General features: G+C 45.9%; 5 protein-coding genes across 5 annotated transcripts; 4 read left to right on the top strand and 1 right to left on the bottom strand.

Annotated features, from left to right (window-relative positions):
* Positions 1-1433: 1433 nt before the first annotated feature.
* On the top strand, positions 1434-3645 carry IAQ61_000006 (uncharacterized protein). Its single transcript, XM_003835105.2, has 6 exons — positions 1434-2050; positions 2105-2127; positions 2181-2362; positions 2409-2512; positions 2563-2735; positions 2798-3645. Exons 1-6 carry the CDS (start codon positions 1820-1822, stop codon positions 3594-3596), a joined length of 1512 nt encoding a protein of 503 aa, XP_003835153.1. The 5' UTR covers positions 1434-1819; the 3' UTR covers positions 3597-3645.
* Positions 3646-8308: 4663 nt separating this feature from the next.
* Positions 8309-8536, top strand: IAQ61_000005 (uncharacterized protein; the record flags this gene model as incomplete). The annotated part of the gene is made up of 1 exon (XM_066094491.1): positions 8309-8536. The coding sequence occupies one exon, from the start codon at positions 8309-8311 to the stop codon at positions 8534-8536; it is 228 nt and encodes a 75-aa protein (XP_065955344.1).
* A 343-nt stretch (positions 8537-8879) lies between these two features.
* Positions 8880-11531, bottom strand: IAQ61_000004 (uncharacterized protein; the record flags this gene model as incomplete). Its single annotated transcript, XM_003835102.1, has 1 exon — positions 8880-11531. One exon carries the CDS (start codon positions 11529-11531, stop codon positions 8880-8882), a length of 2652 nt encoding a protein of 883 aa, XP_003835150.1.
* Positions 11532-12228: 697 nt separating this feature from the next.
* IAQ61_000003 (uncharacterized protein) lies at positions 12229-13592 on the top strand (the record flags this gene model as incomplete). Its single annotated transcript, XM_003835101.2, has 2 exons — positions 12229-13308; positions 13374-13592. Coding segments are annotated over 2 exons (1299 nt in total), but the record flags the coding sequence as incomplete, so codon positions are not given.
* Positions 13593-14392: 800 nt separating this feature from the next.
* On the top strand, positions 14393-15241 carry IAQ61_000002 (uncharacterized protein; the record flags this gene model as incomplete). The annotated part of the gene is made up of 2 exons (XM_066094490.1): positions 14393-14681; positions 14760-15241. 2 exons carry the CDS (start codon positions 14393-14395, stop codon positions 15239-15241), a joined length of 771 nt encoding a protein of 256 aa, XP_065955343.1.

Genomic DNA, 15241 nt, shown 5'->3' with positions numbered 1-15241 from the left:
ATGCTTACTCGAATAGCTCACTATGGTATTGTGATTACGGTCTCCAAAATTTGCGATTGTTTCAAGAGAATATGCTTCTAGTACTTCGGTGAAACTGACTGCTTTTTTGCTCTAAGTGCGTTTACCTACATCTCATAACAGTGTTTGATGTGTATGAGTCACGCATTGTTGACCGCGGCTTGCTTAACGACTCCTGGCATCAGCACAAACGGTGGCAGTGCGATTGAACAAGAGGTTTTTCGATACATATTCTATCATTGAGACGTTTTCTCTTGTTGCAACGTAAACAGAAGCTATTCCGTTCAAGTGCGTGCTGGAGAGTTGCGTATTTGTTTGATCGCCTCGTAACTTCATGGCCTCATACCGTATAAGCAGTGTCCAGGTGCCATGAACATGGTTTGTCTTCAAACCCGCTGCGTGTCACACAGGATTTCAGCAAGATCCCTTCTCTTAAACAATTGCTAAAAGATTAATGGAGGTAGGTTGTCATAGTACTTGCACACAGGACGTAGCCACAAAATAGAGAGGAGCATGTTGACCTGATTGTCGCTTGAACTAATTCGCAATGTCCAGTTGCCGCTCCCAAGACGAGGAGTTACTTCAAGATATCTCATTATTTTTCAAGTGAATGTCATTCATCGACACTTACTCGTTGAGAAGCCGATGTTTTGAAAGCACAAGTCTTCAACGTTTGTGTCTTTGACTACCAAAGACAGCCGTGAAGGCGAAGCGCCTTTACCACCCATTCAGCATGCATAACACATTCCCATGGCCTGAGAGCAGTATGTGCCAGAAATCAATGGAGCAAATGCGTGTAGATTTCAAAATTATCACGACAGTAAGACATTAAATGCAGCAACGCGCTTCTCATAGATAGATGGAGAATGTTCAGAACTTCTGGAAATATCTAGTGGTCGGCTAGCATGTAGGTACCTCTAGCTGGAACTTCGGTTTTCCGGTTCCTTGGACTCGGTCGAAACATCGCCGCGGGGAGTGTATCCAATTAGGGATACGCCTATGTACATCGTGAGTTCCAAAGAAGTCAAGACCACATATATGCTAAGAAATTCTGCGGCCCAAGTGAATGCTCGGCAACAGAACACAGCGAGCAGCCTAGGGTGCCAATGTTCACTCCAAACCAATCTAGGATCTTCACCGATGAAGCGCGGTAGATTCTGGAGCATGAGCCTTTTTCTAGATCACAATGGGCCGGCCTATTCGTTTAGTGTACAGCCAAGTTTCCAAGCAATAGCGCCGAAGATTAGAGTCTTGGGCGGTCGGAGACCCCGCACCAAGCCATGCGATCGTGGGGAAAAATCTGGGGTTGTGCAAATGTTGCACGTTTCACGTTGACGGTAACCTACTATGGGTACTGCTAGGTAAATCAGCATCATGAAGACCGTCCACACATGCTGTGTACTCTGCTCGATTAATTCACATCTGATAGCTAGACATCAGATATTCGGCTAGCTAAATCACAGCTCCGACGGTCTTGCCCATCTGAAGCCTCGTTCTGTCATTCTTTTTTTACCCGGGTGTACTTCGGCCACTAAGCTAGTTTGCGTATACATAGCGTCTTCGTATCCTCGAAGGCGTTTATCCCAAGCCGAACCAAGACATGGCTTTGCTATCTTGTGGACGAAGCAAGCTGCTATGTTCTTGACCAGCCTGGGACGGCAATAGGCGCCGATGTGCGACCTATATAATACTTCCACCGCCATTTGGTTTTGTGTGCGGACGCTCACATCTTACTAGTACGGTACGCAATCTGTTCAGCTGCCCTTTCTCTTTTCTTGCACCACGGTCGAACTGAGGCGACATGACTACCGCTGATCATGTTGGACAACAAGACCCCGGTCATCTTGAGACCACTGAGCACGCAAAAATGGACATTGCGACCGCAGAACATGTTGAACGCACTCGAACAAGGGAGTCCGACATGGCTCCAGAAAAGGTGGCTGTGGATGCAAAACTAGATGAGTTCGGAGCTCGAAGCAAAATCGACCCCAAGGAGATCGCTTTGGTAAAGAAGCTTGATCGAACCATTCTTGTAAGACTATCCCACCATGCTGAAGGAATATCTTACTAACTAGGGTTCGAATAGCCTATGCTCTGGATAATGTACTTGTGAGTTTCCACGATTCACAGAGAACATGCGAACATAGCCTAATTATCTATAGCTTCAACTTTCTGGACCGAAATGCCCTCGTCAACGCCAAACTCAACACTTTAGACGAAGACCTGGGTCTTGTAGGAACTCAATACAACACTCTCATCTCTATCTTATTCGTGGGATATATTGCTGGACAGATCCCCTCCAACATGATCTTGAACCGTGTCAGACCGTCGTGGTACTTGGGTGGTGCGTATGACATCCCGTTTCGGCTCAGCCCAAGCTAATTCTCCAGGCTTTTGCATGGCCTGGTCTCTTACTTGTCTTCTAACTTATCTGGCCAACGATTTCGGGAGCATGTTAGCATGCCGCTTCATGCTCGGTCTCACAGAGGCTCCAGTAAGTGCATGTCCATTCTGTCAAAGGTGGGGTCTAACAAAGTTTCAAAGTTTTACCCTGGTGCTCTCTTTCTCCTGTCTCTGTTCTATACCAAAAAAGAAATCGCCACACGCATGGCCATATTTTACACTGGAAACATGATGGCCTCTAGCTTTGCTGGCCTCATTGCCGCTGGTGTGTTCGCCGGTCTCGACGGTAAACACGGTCTTTCTGGATGGCGATGGTATGTTTAAAATCCCCACCACCGTATGAATGCATCAGAGCACTGACATGGCTTCATTCAAGGCTCTTCATCATTCAGGGTACCCTATCCATCGGTGTCGCATTCTTCTCGATCTACCTGCTTCCGGACCACCCTCTGAACACTCGCTGGCTTACACCTGAACAACGTCAACTTGCCCACACACGTATCGCAGCCGACACCACGCAGCGAGAAGAAGCAACCAGCGTCATGGTCGGTCTTCGACAAGCCCTCGTCGACTGGCGCACCTGGGTTTTCTGTCTCATGTACAATATGCACGTATCCTCCGTTAGTTTCCAGAGCTTCCTGCCCACGGTTGTACGAACTCTTGGATATGATACCACTACAACTCTGGCATTAACATGCCCGCCATACTTGCTGGCTGCAGCTATGGCCGTTGCCATGTCGTACACTTCAGGTCGTTACAACGAGCGCACATGGCACATCACCGTATGCAAAGCTGTAATCATTATCGGTTTCATCATCCCTGCTGTTACAACAAACGTGGCAGCACGCTTTGTAGCCATCTTTCTGTTTGTTCCCTTTTCATTTGGTATCAACAACATCATGCTTGGCTGGACATCCGCAACCTTGGGCCAGACGCCAGAGAAAAAGGCAGTGGCTCTGGCCATCTGTAACTCCATCGGCAACCTTTCGAGTGTGTATACGCCCTATCTATGGCCGTCAAGTGACAATCCGCGCTTTCTGAAGGCCTGGATGGCGGCTATTGCGTTCTCGGTGGTCGCCGTGATGGCAGTTTGGCTCATGCGGTTCAGTCTGCAATGGAAGAACAAGAAACTCCGAGAGACCAACCCAGAAACACTAGTATTCTACGTCTACTAGTGCAAGAATATAAATCAGCAGCGTTGATAGCTGCTGCCGCGGGGAAAACAAGCGTCACGAACATTCACGTAGGCGCACACCGATGTGCTATGTATATATCATGAATTGAATCCGCACTGCCCATAGACGCCAGAGTTCAATCATATGTACGAATGCAAGACGTTTTTTTGTTATGCACTACGAAACACATTTATTGTGCGCCATTGCTCTGCAACATTTCACAAATAGCTCCACACCTCGCATTGTAGGAAATATACAGTGCTGTGAACCTTTTCCACCTGTTGTATGTCTCATTCTTAGAAGCAAGGCAATTTATTGGTCACAACCTAGGAAATACATATACACCGTTTTCACTTTATATATACAAGTGTAGAATTGTAGAATTATAATCTTACCTAATTCCCCCTGATTTACTGCATAATTGATACAAGTCGACTTTTAACACTGACTATGACCCATAAAGGACTCAAACCTTAAGGGCAACCTAACTTTCCAAAGGTACATTTATTAATTTTCCTCTCTTTAAGAAGTATAATTAAGAACGAAGGTAGAGTACGGTTTTTAATAATAACTTTGATGCTAAGTTTTTTTTATAATAACGGCCCGTAATACGTTCACGATTTATCTATTCCTGCGCCCCTAGTAATGTTACTATTTTCAGTTAGTTAAGATTACTTTAGGGGTTTCCCGTGATTCTGACAATCTTTAGTAGAAGGTTAACTTCTACTTAAGCTAATCAAAGAGGCTCATTGCTTTATATTACCTATTCGACCTTTTATAAGCCTGACCATGGTAAGATCACTACTCTTTCGGCCTCTAATGAAATATTAATTCTTTAAGAAAGTAAACATGGGCTAGACCTATGGAATCCAAGAAGAAATCTCGCACTATAGGAGAAGGCAGCTTCCAATCAGTGGTGGCTTAGTCATAAACAGTCGCATACTCATAGTCCCGACTAAATATATGGTGGTTTAACGCAGACTGTCCTGGCCGTACTAAGCTAGTATTCTGCCAGAAACTAATCTAATTGTTCTCTAATAACTCTAGGATTATTAGGGTTCAAAAAAACAAGGTTGCCTTTAGACTCTTCGATGGTATCCCAAATCTTCTGGTAGTCTTCTACAAGTTTCTTTTTCTTGAGCAAATCTTCTATAACATTCTTGCAGACTAGGCGGAGAGCATTCGCCGCGCTTTTAAACTATTCCTATTGGCTATGTTGCAGATATACTTCAATCGCTTACTACCTGACAGATTCTTTGTATGAGGAAAGGATATCATTCCCAGAGCCAAGAATGTTGATGAGGTCCTCACTGCAGGGCATGCATACATGCAAATATTCCGTCTCGGGGAACATGGTATTAGGGAGACAAAAGTGTGCGTTAGACGTATATCCTGTCCTCTCAGGGAATCTTATTAAAAACTTCTTCGCGCCCACGGGTGACACTATATTTGATTATAGTAACGCTCTAAAATGTAGCTAGATACGAACTTGATCGTGGCCTGGGTGTTTACAGCTGTGGTATAAGGCCCCATGTGCTTGCTATTCTCCAGTAGGAAAACAACCATAGATTGTAAGCTGGGAGCTTCAGTGGCCGTCTGCTTACAAGACGAACTTCCAATTCGTCAAGTGCGTCACCCATTTCGTGGACGATGCCATCAATGAACAAAACATAGGTCGCATGGATGTCATATGCGGTCTGGATACGCTTCTCTACAAATAGGTAGATATTCCTAGAACTGTTGACATCTATTTTGCCATGCCAATAGTGTTCTAAGTGAGGTGGAAAGGCCAGTTTATTAGACTGGTAACATGACCTATAACTATGCTTTTAAGCGAACTATCGTATCTAAATATTAGCATGTAAACGTCGATTTCAAAGAGAAGTTTTAACATAATTTTTCCACGTTCCTTCCTAGTGTGTTTCTCTAGTTATCGAAAATCTGCGCCTGAACCTTGACGAGAGTAAGACATAATGCTGAGTCGAGGATCTAATTAAATTTGCTGACTAGATTGCTGGAAAGTATAATGTGACTGCTAAAGAAATTATCGCATTAGCAATGGATAAACAGATTATTATACTATCTATATACTCTCCTCCAAAACTTCCCAAAGGATGCGATCAAGAATAGATAATACAAGAACCTACAAGCCTTCATAAATCGGTAAGAGCAAATGATGGTGTCAAGAATCAGTCTATGGCCTGATTGATTGACCAAAGTTCCACTCCCAAACGGAAAGTGCTACTTGCTACAATTTGAACAACGTGCAAAGCATGTTTTAAGTTTTGATTTGCAGTGAGTGCTGTAAATGTACATTTCTTTGCTTTGAGATGCAAATTACCCGGTGCGATGATGATTTGTTCGTATGACAGGGCAAATTTTCACTTTACTATGGAACTACGAAGAGGCTCTATTCTAACGGCGCATGGCACAATCTAAATTCAATGTCTAGCAATAACGCCTTCTCAAGAATCAATTTTCACGTCGTGTGAGCTATTCTCGTTTTGTCTCAAACCCTTCCATCCACTGCTTTAAATCTGCTAATTACAGGTCAGGCTTATCCCATTAAGATTCTCGCGAAACATATGTAGTGAGTTTGCGTCGCGGGACAGTTGGCAAATTTCAGTGCCTATGGAATGTATCCTAACCAAATTTAGGCCGCGCTTGCACCAGTCCTACAGTTAAAATACTAAGAGGAAAGATATAGGGATTCCACGTAAAATTGGAACAGAATGGAACAAACGTATTCCATATAGATAACCAATACGAGCCCGCAAAGCATCCTGTCTTATAATACGAATTGTGCGGAATGCAAAGAATGACTCCATGCATTACCCATGCGGTTGTAATTTGAGATGTATTATCGCGTTCTCTCTAGTGGGGGTAACATGTAACTATGGCTAAGAGGTACAATAATTTGGAAACTGTTGCTCGTTCAAACAGCATGTGTACTCGCTCACTGAGGGTGATTATAGTCAATCAGGGGTATTTTGATTGAAATCCTGATTGGTATATCCTATAGCATCAATGCACGTTTTATCACTCCCTGTCTTTCTTTGAATTTAATGCGTAAGGCGCCCCTTGGTCTAATAATTAAATAATTTCCAAGCCGTATTTTAACTCCTCAACCTCAGATTCAAAGTTCCCTATAATAGTTGTTAGGGTTGCCTTAAACGCCAGCATAGCCCAACAATTCCCTATACAAACCCTTAACCTGCCACTGAAAGACTAGAAGGCATAAGGCGTTGCTGATTGAGGTAGAGGTGATTCTCAACAATTTGGTTCAAAGTTCTCTGGAGATAACCCCAAATGAACAAGTGAAAGTAGAATACCTAAGATTTTAACTTGACATTCGTACACACAAGAGTTAGCGTATCGTCTATTGAAATAGTTTCAGTGGCTTGGCGCCATATCATAACAGTTGTTACCATCCTGTCAAATGTTCATAAGAATCTAAAAGGCTCAAGCATTACATACCAGAAGCATATACCCTAAAGACCTCACGACATAAATTATTAAGATAGCGAAACGCTTCTGTTTCAGCGTAATCAGGGCATGGATGAGTTGGTAGCTTTAATACATCGGCATGTAGTCGTTCTAGAGCCTTTGGATGTGTGGAGAGAATATGAAAAGGTAACGTTAGAGTGGCCGCGAAGCTTTCACGCCCTAAATATTACCAACTTCGCTTCGACTATACAATCTTAAGAATATTAGTACCCGCCTACATAAAGTTGAGAAGCTATTAATCTGTCAGTGAACAAATACCTACGAGTATCGAGCGGATATTTATATGGCCTAATAGCTCGACCTCAGAGCATCCACATTTCCCGTCATTTTCTGGTTGCCTCTGGCAATGTCCCTTCCGCTGTACCTTCGCTAAGCGTGTAATAAACTCTTGAACATTATCATAGCCATAACGCTGGCTACAAAGTTAGAGCAGCCTTCCTTGTGCTATCCAGAGTTATCAACAATCAAGCCAATCAAGCTAGGTACCCCAGCTTGGATTGGCTTGATCTATCGGCCAAAAAAGACAGCTTAGATTAGCTTGATAAGGTAAAATCAGGCGGCTTGATTAGCTTAATTAATAAGCTTAATAGTTATAGCATTTTTAAGGCTATACAAATAGGTAGTATAGAGGTTAAAGTTACTAAGTTTTTTTAAATAGCATTTAGATTATAGTAGTAGTAGTTTTATTTTAAGCCCTTTATATATATATAGCGTTATTGTAGGATTTTTTATATATTATTGCTATAGTATCTAATAGGATAAGAGGTCTAAAAGTAGAGTGTAACGTGATTGTATTGTCCTAGTCTAGGAGGATAGGAGCTATCTATAGGCAAGCACCGCCAAGAGGCTAAGCCTATTCATAAGTCACACGTAACTAAGGCATTTATAACACAGCAATTGCCTAACTCTTAACACTAGAAAAGTATTATAGCCTTGCTACTACAGCAAACCTAGTAGCCTCACGTTACTAATTAAGCTTATTAAGCTTATTAATCAAGCTAACTTTACGCAGCTTGATTAATTGTTCATTACTAAACCTTAGCTTGGCTTGCTTGAGTATACAGCTTGACAATACAGCTTGACAAGCCAGCTTGATATCAATCAAGCTGGCTTGATTGTTGACATGTCTGGTTCTATCAAATGCATTTTTGGTCGTTTACGGCAGTACGGTAATGTCGCAACGAACGAAGCGCATACAATACCAGATGTTGGGCATGGCCTCATTGCAGCAAAAGAGATGTCTGGGGCATGAGTTTGCATCGCCTTTTCACCTGCATTCCCTGCAACTTTCTCCGCAAGAGCCGCATACCGACTTGTGCGACCACCCGGGGGATAACTCAGGCCTTGAACAATTTGAAGTTGATGACGATGATGTTCATGCCCTTTCCACCTTTCATCGTACAGAGCTGGCCTTCGCGATGTCATTTCCATAGATAGGAGAGAGCTGCCGCTTTCTTCTTGGCGCGTGGGTAAATTTTGTATCGCTGGACTTGTTACCTCGGGTCCGGTATTGCGATGCACTCTGCCAAGACTGGTCCATTAGCACGGCACTGCGCATTCACATTGTGGCTTATGGCGGTTCTTTTTAAAGCCCAAATTGCCATCGACGTTTTCTTTACCATAAAGGCTACTTAGACTGTTGGACAGAATGCTACTTGTGTTGCAAAATGAAGCTCGTGGATGAAAACTTGTCCTAGATTTGGGCCCGAGCAGATGATTCGATTTCAGTGAACTCCCTCTGGGATTCAATACTCGCTAGAACATTGCCACTCTTGCTTATGTGCTGAACTCCTTGGCGTATGCCAATACAGCTGACGTTACCACAGTCTCTAACAGCGGTACATCGTCCTTCTCAACACCGACAGAAATACGAAGGAAAGGATCTGTATTCTCGGCCATAGAAGAGCTCGCCGAAATCCTGGAGGTGGAAAAGCCGAAACTAACACCTTTGGTCATGGGCAGCGAATGCTCCTTTGCCGTGGCAATAACAAGCTCAATACAAGCATCAAGACCCTCTTTACTATTTAATCCTTTTTCGAGAAACTCGATGGTGATGATGGAACCTCCGTGACGCCAGCCTAGCTCAGACCAGCCCACGGGGAAGTCCACGGTGGCTACGTTAGCCAGAGATTTTACAAGATGGCTGCACAAAGTCTGCGAGTTTTGTGTGAGCATGGCCAAGCGGGACTGGTAATGGGTAAAATCCAATGGAGCGAAGAGTGAAACTCCGCGCGAATACATGACTGAACCAAGATTCCGTCTGATCCTTCGCATCTCTTCATCGAATTCGCTGGGGAAAACAACGAAACCTGCCATTTGAATATCGAGTCCCCACTGAGGGTACTTGCTTGCGCTCTCCGAATACAGGACCAGGGGAGCGTGTGGACCAACGAACCAATCATAGATCGGAAGACCACCCGAAATCATGGTCCCATCAATAACGACAATACGCTTCTCCCATCCAGGCCGAATTGATACTTTGTGTGCAAAGTCACGGACATCAGTGATGGGCAAACCGGCCATGTTAGCAACAGGATCAAGGAAGACGACGCGGGAGTCACGTTCCTCGGCTGTAGAGATCAGGCTTGCAGAGTCGAAGCCCTCGGCTTGAGAAAGATGAAAGAGACCAGTGGATGCGATGCTCTTGACCTGCTCAGAGGCCTCAAAGTAGACGTATGGAGGCATGAGTACATGATCGCCGGGACGAAGGCGCTGTAGAAAGAAATGCAATAAAATCTGGAACGCTGCCATGCCGCTTGAAGCAAGAAGCAGGCTAACAGGCTGTTGAGCGTGTTCCACGGGGCGCACAGCCTGGAGGAGCATGAGCTCTGTGCTGCGGAGTTGGATGGCGCCGTATCGGTCGTAGTTGACCATGGTTGAGTTCTGGGAAGCGGTGTCGCTGAACCAAGACGTAAGTGACTGATCATACGAGGGACTTGCGCGATCGAACATGCACGAAGCAGCCGAGAGCAGCTGGACGAGGACGCGATATCGCTCCTCGAGGACCCAGAAGGGAAGGGTGTGATCGGCCACATGACGGGCAAATTCAACAGCGAGGGAGCGGACGTGGTCAAAGAGAGTGTCGACGACAGAGTAGGACCAGGTATCGGTACGAAGTTGCAGTCGGATGGACAGCAGGCGGGACTGTTCAAGCTTGTGCATGGTGGCATCAACCGACTCCAGCAGTCGTGAAGCCAGGAAGGCTAGGATGGCTCGGGGCTCTGATGATTGTTGCTGCACAGCACCAACCCTGGGCTCACTACCTGTACCGGTAGCATTCGTGGTAACTGTCAATTGGTCGAGAGCACCATAACGCTCGGTCGGGTTGACAATGTTGCGTAGGCCCATGGACCGACGTTGGTCGTGATCGGAGACGTGTGTGACCAAAGCACGTGCCACTGCATTAGCGGCAATGTTGCTGCCCGTCAACATCAGCAGCACACGTGACTTGCGACCACCGCTGGTCGACGGCAAGTGAAGCTGTGGTATGGCGGCGATAGCAGCAGCCGCGGAGCCTTCAAGAAGAAGAGATTGAGAGCGGATGGCCTGCGCAATGGCGATGGCCACGTCCTCTTCGCTCACCTGGACCACGTCGCTGATGAGCGAGTCCAACACGGAGGCCAAGGGCGTCTCCTGTACCAGCTGGACAGCCAGGCCATCGCAGTAGCTGGCCTCGACCGGCCGCCGCAGTTGGGTCGAGAGGCGTGCGGTTTTGTCAAAGGAGCGTCCAAAAACACGGGGATGTACACATGTAACCTGCGTCTGTGTCGCATACTCTGAACACCATGCCGCTATGGCCGCCGCGAGACCTCCACCACCCAAAGGCACGACTATCTGGTCGAAAGGCCCTGCATCCTCGAAAGCCTCAACAACGGACGTTCCCGCTCCCGCCGCTACCTTGGGATCTGCGTAAGGCGAAATATAGTGTGTACTGGTGTGCGTCCGTCCTTGTTCCATGGCCACACTGGTAGCTTCGCCCAGGTCGTTACCGAAGAAGCTAACGTGCGTGGCATTCGATACAAGACGTTTCGCCTTGACCTCAGACACGCCTACAGGAGCAACTATCGTCGACTTCTTACCCAGCAGCTGTGCAGCTGCACATATCGCCAACGCATGGTTCCCTGCCGATGCCGTGACGATGGTCTCTGCCGGACTTTGCATCATAGCATTGAGAGCCCCGCGATACTTGAATGAGCCAGTGTGTTGGTGGCACTCCAGCTTGGCCCACACTTCAACACCGGCTTGGTCAAGCCACGGCAGGCGAATCGTGGGTGTGCGGACAACATGGCCCGCCAGCCTACTTGTTGATTGCCGGACCTGGCCCGCTAACGATTTGCCGCTGATCTGTTGATCAATGGTCGGAAATTGCTTGCGCTGTGTGAGCGGCTCGATGGGGGCCAAAGGCATGGAAGCGTTGAGGACAACCATGGTGAGATTTGGTTATAATGTCGAGGTAGGTAACTTAGCGACAAAATTAGGCTTCCAGTACTTATTGATTTAGAGGAGTTGAGAGACGTCCAAAGCTGTCCTTATCTAGCTGTTAGAACCCATGGAACAGTCACCCTTAAAGTATAGGCAGGTGCCATAGATAATACCGCCTTCACATCTTGAAAACAAAAACCGCAATCTATATTTCGATCAGATTTTTGGAGACCGAGCCAAGTGGTGCAGGTTTTACTCTGGTCAAGGTATGCAGCTCTATTTTGCATGGGCATCTCTATCACCCATGTCCGATGTATGCCCTGTCGAAAAAGGCTCTCTACAGATGTGAAGGCGTCGAAAAATTATCAACCCTGCAACGATGCTAGGGTCCGAGTCGTCATGGAGCTTCCGAAGACATAACAACCAAACGCTGACTCGCCAAGTATCTCTACTATACCGTAATAAATCGCTCTTCTACGGAGCCTAGAACAAAGCTAGGATCTGAGTCATTATTGGAACATATGATACATAAACCCTAGCTTCTCCGGTATCCTTAAATCGCTCTTCAATACATCATCAAGCTCTGTTCAAACCATCCATCCACTCTCCCCACGATCATCAATCAATTACTCACGCCAAGAGTAAGCCTTGACCGCAACGTCAGCACCTTTGCACATCTCCGTCCTAAGCCCACACCAACTAGTGCATTATGAAGAAAACGTCTGCTATGGTTGCGGCATTTTCTACTGCCCTAGCCGCTACATTTGGTAGCTCCATTGCTGTCGGCGCTCAAGATGCCATCACCGCTCAATTCGATATTGCCTCTTCTAAAGGAACCCTGATTGTAGCATTATATCTCATAGGCTGTTCAATCGGACCTTTCCTTTACGCACCCATTGGAGAAATCTACGGCCGGAAACTAGCAATAGGCGGAGGACACTCACTCATGCTAGTCTTTGCTATAGCTTCTGCTGTCGCGCCCAGTTGGAATTCCCTGCTAGTCTTCCGCTTCTTCGCAGGTATGGGATCCGCCGCCCCGATGACGGTTTCTGCCGGCATCGTGGCTGATATATTCCCCAAGCCAGTTACCCGCGGCTACATCGTTAGTTGCCTGATGGCCGCTACGACAATTGGTTCCCTTGTAGCCTCTGTTGTATCACTACAGGTTATGGCAAAGTGGCGCGACTCCTGGCGCATCTGCTTCTGGATTCAAACGGCTGTGACTGGGTTGTCTTGGTTGACCTTATTCACTATGCCCGAGACGAATCCTGATTCGGTCTTCGTATCAGGCGCAAACCACAACTATACTATGTCAATTTCGCTCCAAAGGTTCCTTCTACCATTTCGGATGGCCTTTTTTGAGCCCATAGTATTCACCATTTGCATGTTCCTGAGTCTCGAATATTCAATCTTCTATCTTTTTTTCCAGCTAATTCCGCCTTTATTCATCGAGCTGGGATATGTGAAAGATCAGGAATCCGGCCTACTATTTGTTCCATTCATCGTCGGAACAATTATCGCTTGCATTGGATATATCATGATTGATACACCCCTGCAACGTGTTGCAGCACGGAGTATGCAGACATTAGTCAATGCGGAGCGTCGTCGGCTTCCACCAGCCTATCTAGGAGGCTTTCTAATTGTTCTATCCCTGTTTCTCATCGGGTACTCCACAGCCCGGAGAGCGCATTTTGCATATGCTCTCATTCTCGAGGGTGTCTTTGGCTTGGGCTTTCTCTTGATCTTTATCGGGCTTACGGTCTACATTGTGGACGCTTACCAGGTATGTTGACTCTTTCTCCAGATAGTAAATATCATCCTGGACACGCAATGTAATGACACTACTAGACTTTATCTTCATCCGCACTTGCATCCTCTTTCTTTATTCGAAACATCATGGGCGCTAGTTTGCCATTCGCAGAGGAGCCCATGATACGTAACTTAGGCGGAAAATGGTCGTTCTACATCCTTGGACTTGTCAGTCTTCTGTTGGCGTTTGTAATATGTGGATTCCACTTTTATGGGCCCTGGCTACGGAAGCGAAGCCCGCTGTGTCAAGATTCTTGATGGTGACAAGGATATCATGTCACATTATGGCAGGGTGTGAGGCACAATCTGTCTATCTAAATGATGACCAAAACCAGTCAATGATCATCCTATCATTGTGGGAATAAGCGTCGCCGAATGATATATTAAGAGTAAGAACCATACGCGCAATCAGAAAGCTGCATATATGTCATTGGTAAGATGGAAACATACGTCCATAGATGGCTTAAAACATATTCTATCTACATTATTCTTTGAGGAGTTCGAGATGATCATCCTTTCGCTTTAATGTCTGGAGGCTTAACTTCTTTGACACTCCACCATAGCGGCTTCAAGAAGATCGGCATATATGATCTTCCCGCATTATAAGCGAGAAAATTAGTTTACATCCGTGCAGTTCCACTTCATTAGTTTGATGCTTCAGCTAAATCATTGTCAGTCAGCCTGAGCCACGGTGGCTCGGAGATCTTACCAAGTTTGCCTAATCCACATAGTGGTCAATAGTCACCAACTTATACCCCACTTCTGTCTTTGAGTATAGATAATCTTCTCTTCACGCTACTAAACCTATTCTAGCATTATCTGAGCGCGATTTAACAGCTATAGTTAGACGATAGCATGTATCCAATATGTAACCATCTGATCGATGATTCAGTTGCTCCACTTGGCGCCATCCGGCTTACTTACCCTAGTGGTACCTATGAGTCGAAGAACCGTACTCTTGGTTCTTAGACCCAATTGGAGTTTGCTAATGATATAAGGCCAGAAAGACCAGCAGCTTTAAATTCATCTCTAGTCTCACCCAAGTTTTCAATTCTACGATGCATATCCAGCCAGCAGAAAGCAAGGACATTGCACAGCTCGCCTCCATAGGAGCTGCCGCATTCGCGACAGAAGCTATATACGGACACTTTCATCCACTTCGAGAATTTTACCCTGAGGACTTTTATGATGCGATTTTCAACACGCTGCGTCGCCTGATGGTCACTCCAGGGGGAGTAATCATGGTTGCTAAGGTCTCCAGAGATGAACTGATGCATGGCACCACAAGTTTGCCTAAATCTTCTCCACAAGAGAAAAAGAAAATTGTTGGCTATTTGACTACCGTACGTTACGGAGCGAAAGAATCAGTAGCCGTTTGGAATCCAAATACGAAGGAAAAGCGTGGGTCACGACTCTAATTACAAGACTCAGCACGGTTGCTAACTAGCTGCCCAGAACTTCAACGTGAACTCCTAGATATCGAAGCAGCCAAGTCGCACATTCGATGTGCAGCCCCAGATGTGATAAAGGAGTTCAGTGAGGCGGAAGAAACGCTGATAGGCGATGTACCCGAGAGAATCGAGGCACCTTCCTTAGCCATACTCCCTGAATTCCAACGAATGGGTGTCGGGAAACGGCTGATGGCATGGGCTCTTGATCGAGCGAATGCAGAGCAAGTTCCGATATTCGCAGATGCGTCCACGAAGGGCCTTCCGCTCTACCTTAAGGGGGGATTTGAGATTATTGGGAGGGTCAAGCTTAGGGCTAGAACGGTCCAAGTACCTAAGACTTTACAGGTAATTGATGAGAGCAAAGAGGTTTCATTACCAGAGCTAGATGTTCCAATTATCAAGTATGGACCAAAGACAGGGGCAAATATAGAGAAGCGGCTAAATTACCACTTATGA

The sequence above is a fragment of the Plenodomus lingam genome (assembly GCF_022343315.1).
Source record: "Plenodomus lingam strain CAN1 chromosome Unknown contig_1, whole genome shotgun sequence".
Lineage (NCBI taxonomy): Eukaryota > Fungi > Ascomycota > Dothideomycetes > Pleosporales > Leptosphaeriaceae > Plenodomus > Plenodomus lingam.
The sequence above is the reverse complement of the archived record's forward strand: the minus strand, read 5'-3'. Positions and strand labels throughout refer to the sequence as shown.

What these genes read in the sequence shown, in the direction of transcription:
- IAQ61_000006 (XM_003835105.2), top strand. Translation starts at nt 1,820, where the DNA reads ATGACTACCGCTGATCATGTTGGACAACAAGACCCCGGTCATCTTGAG. An exon ending in AGCTTGATCGAACCATTCTT is followed by an intron (nt 2,051 to 2,104) that starts GTAAGACTATCC and finishes GGGTTCGAATAG; the next exon opens with CCTATGCTCTGGATAATGTA. An exon ending in ATGCTCTGGATAATGTACTT is followed by an intron (nt 2,128 to 2,180) that starts GTGAGTTTCCAC and finishes AATTATCTATAG; the next exon opens with CTTCAACTTTCTGGACCGAA.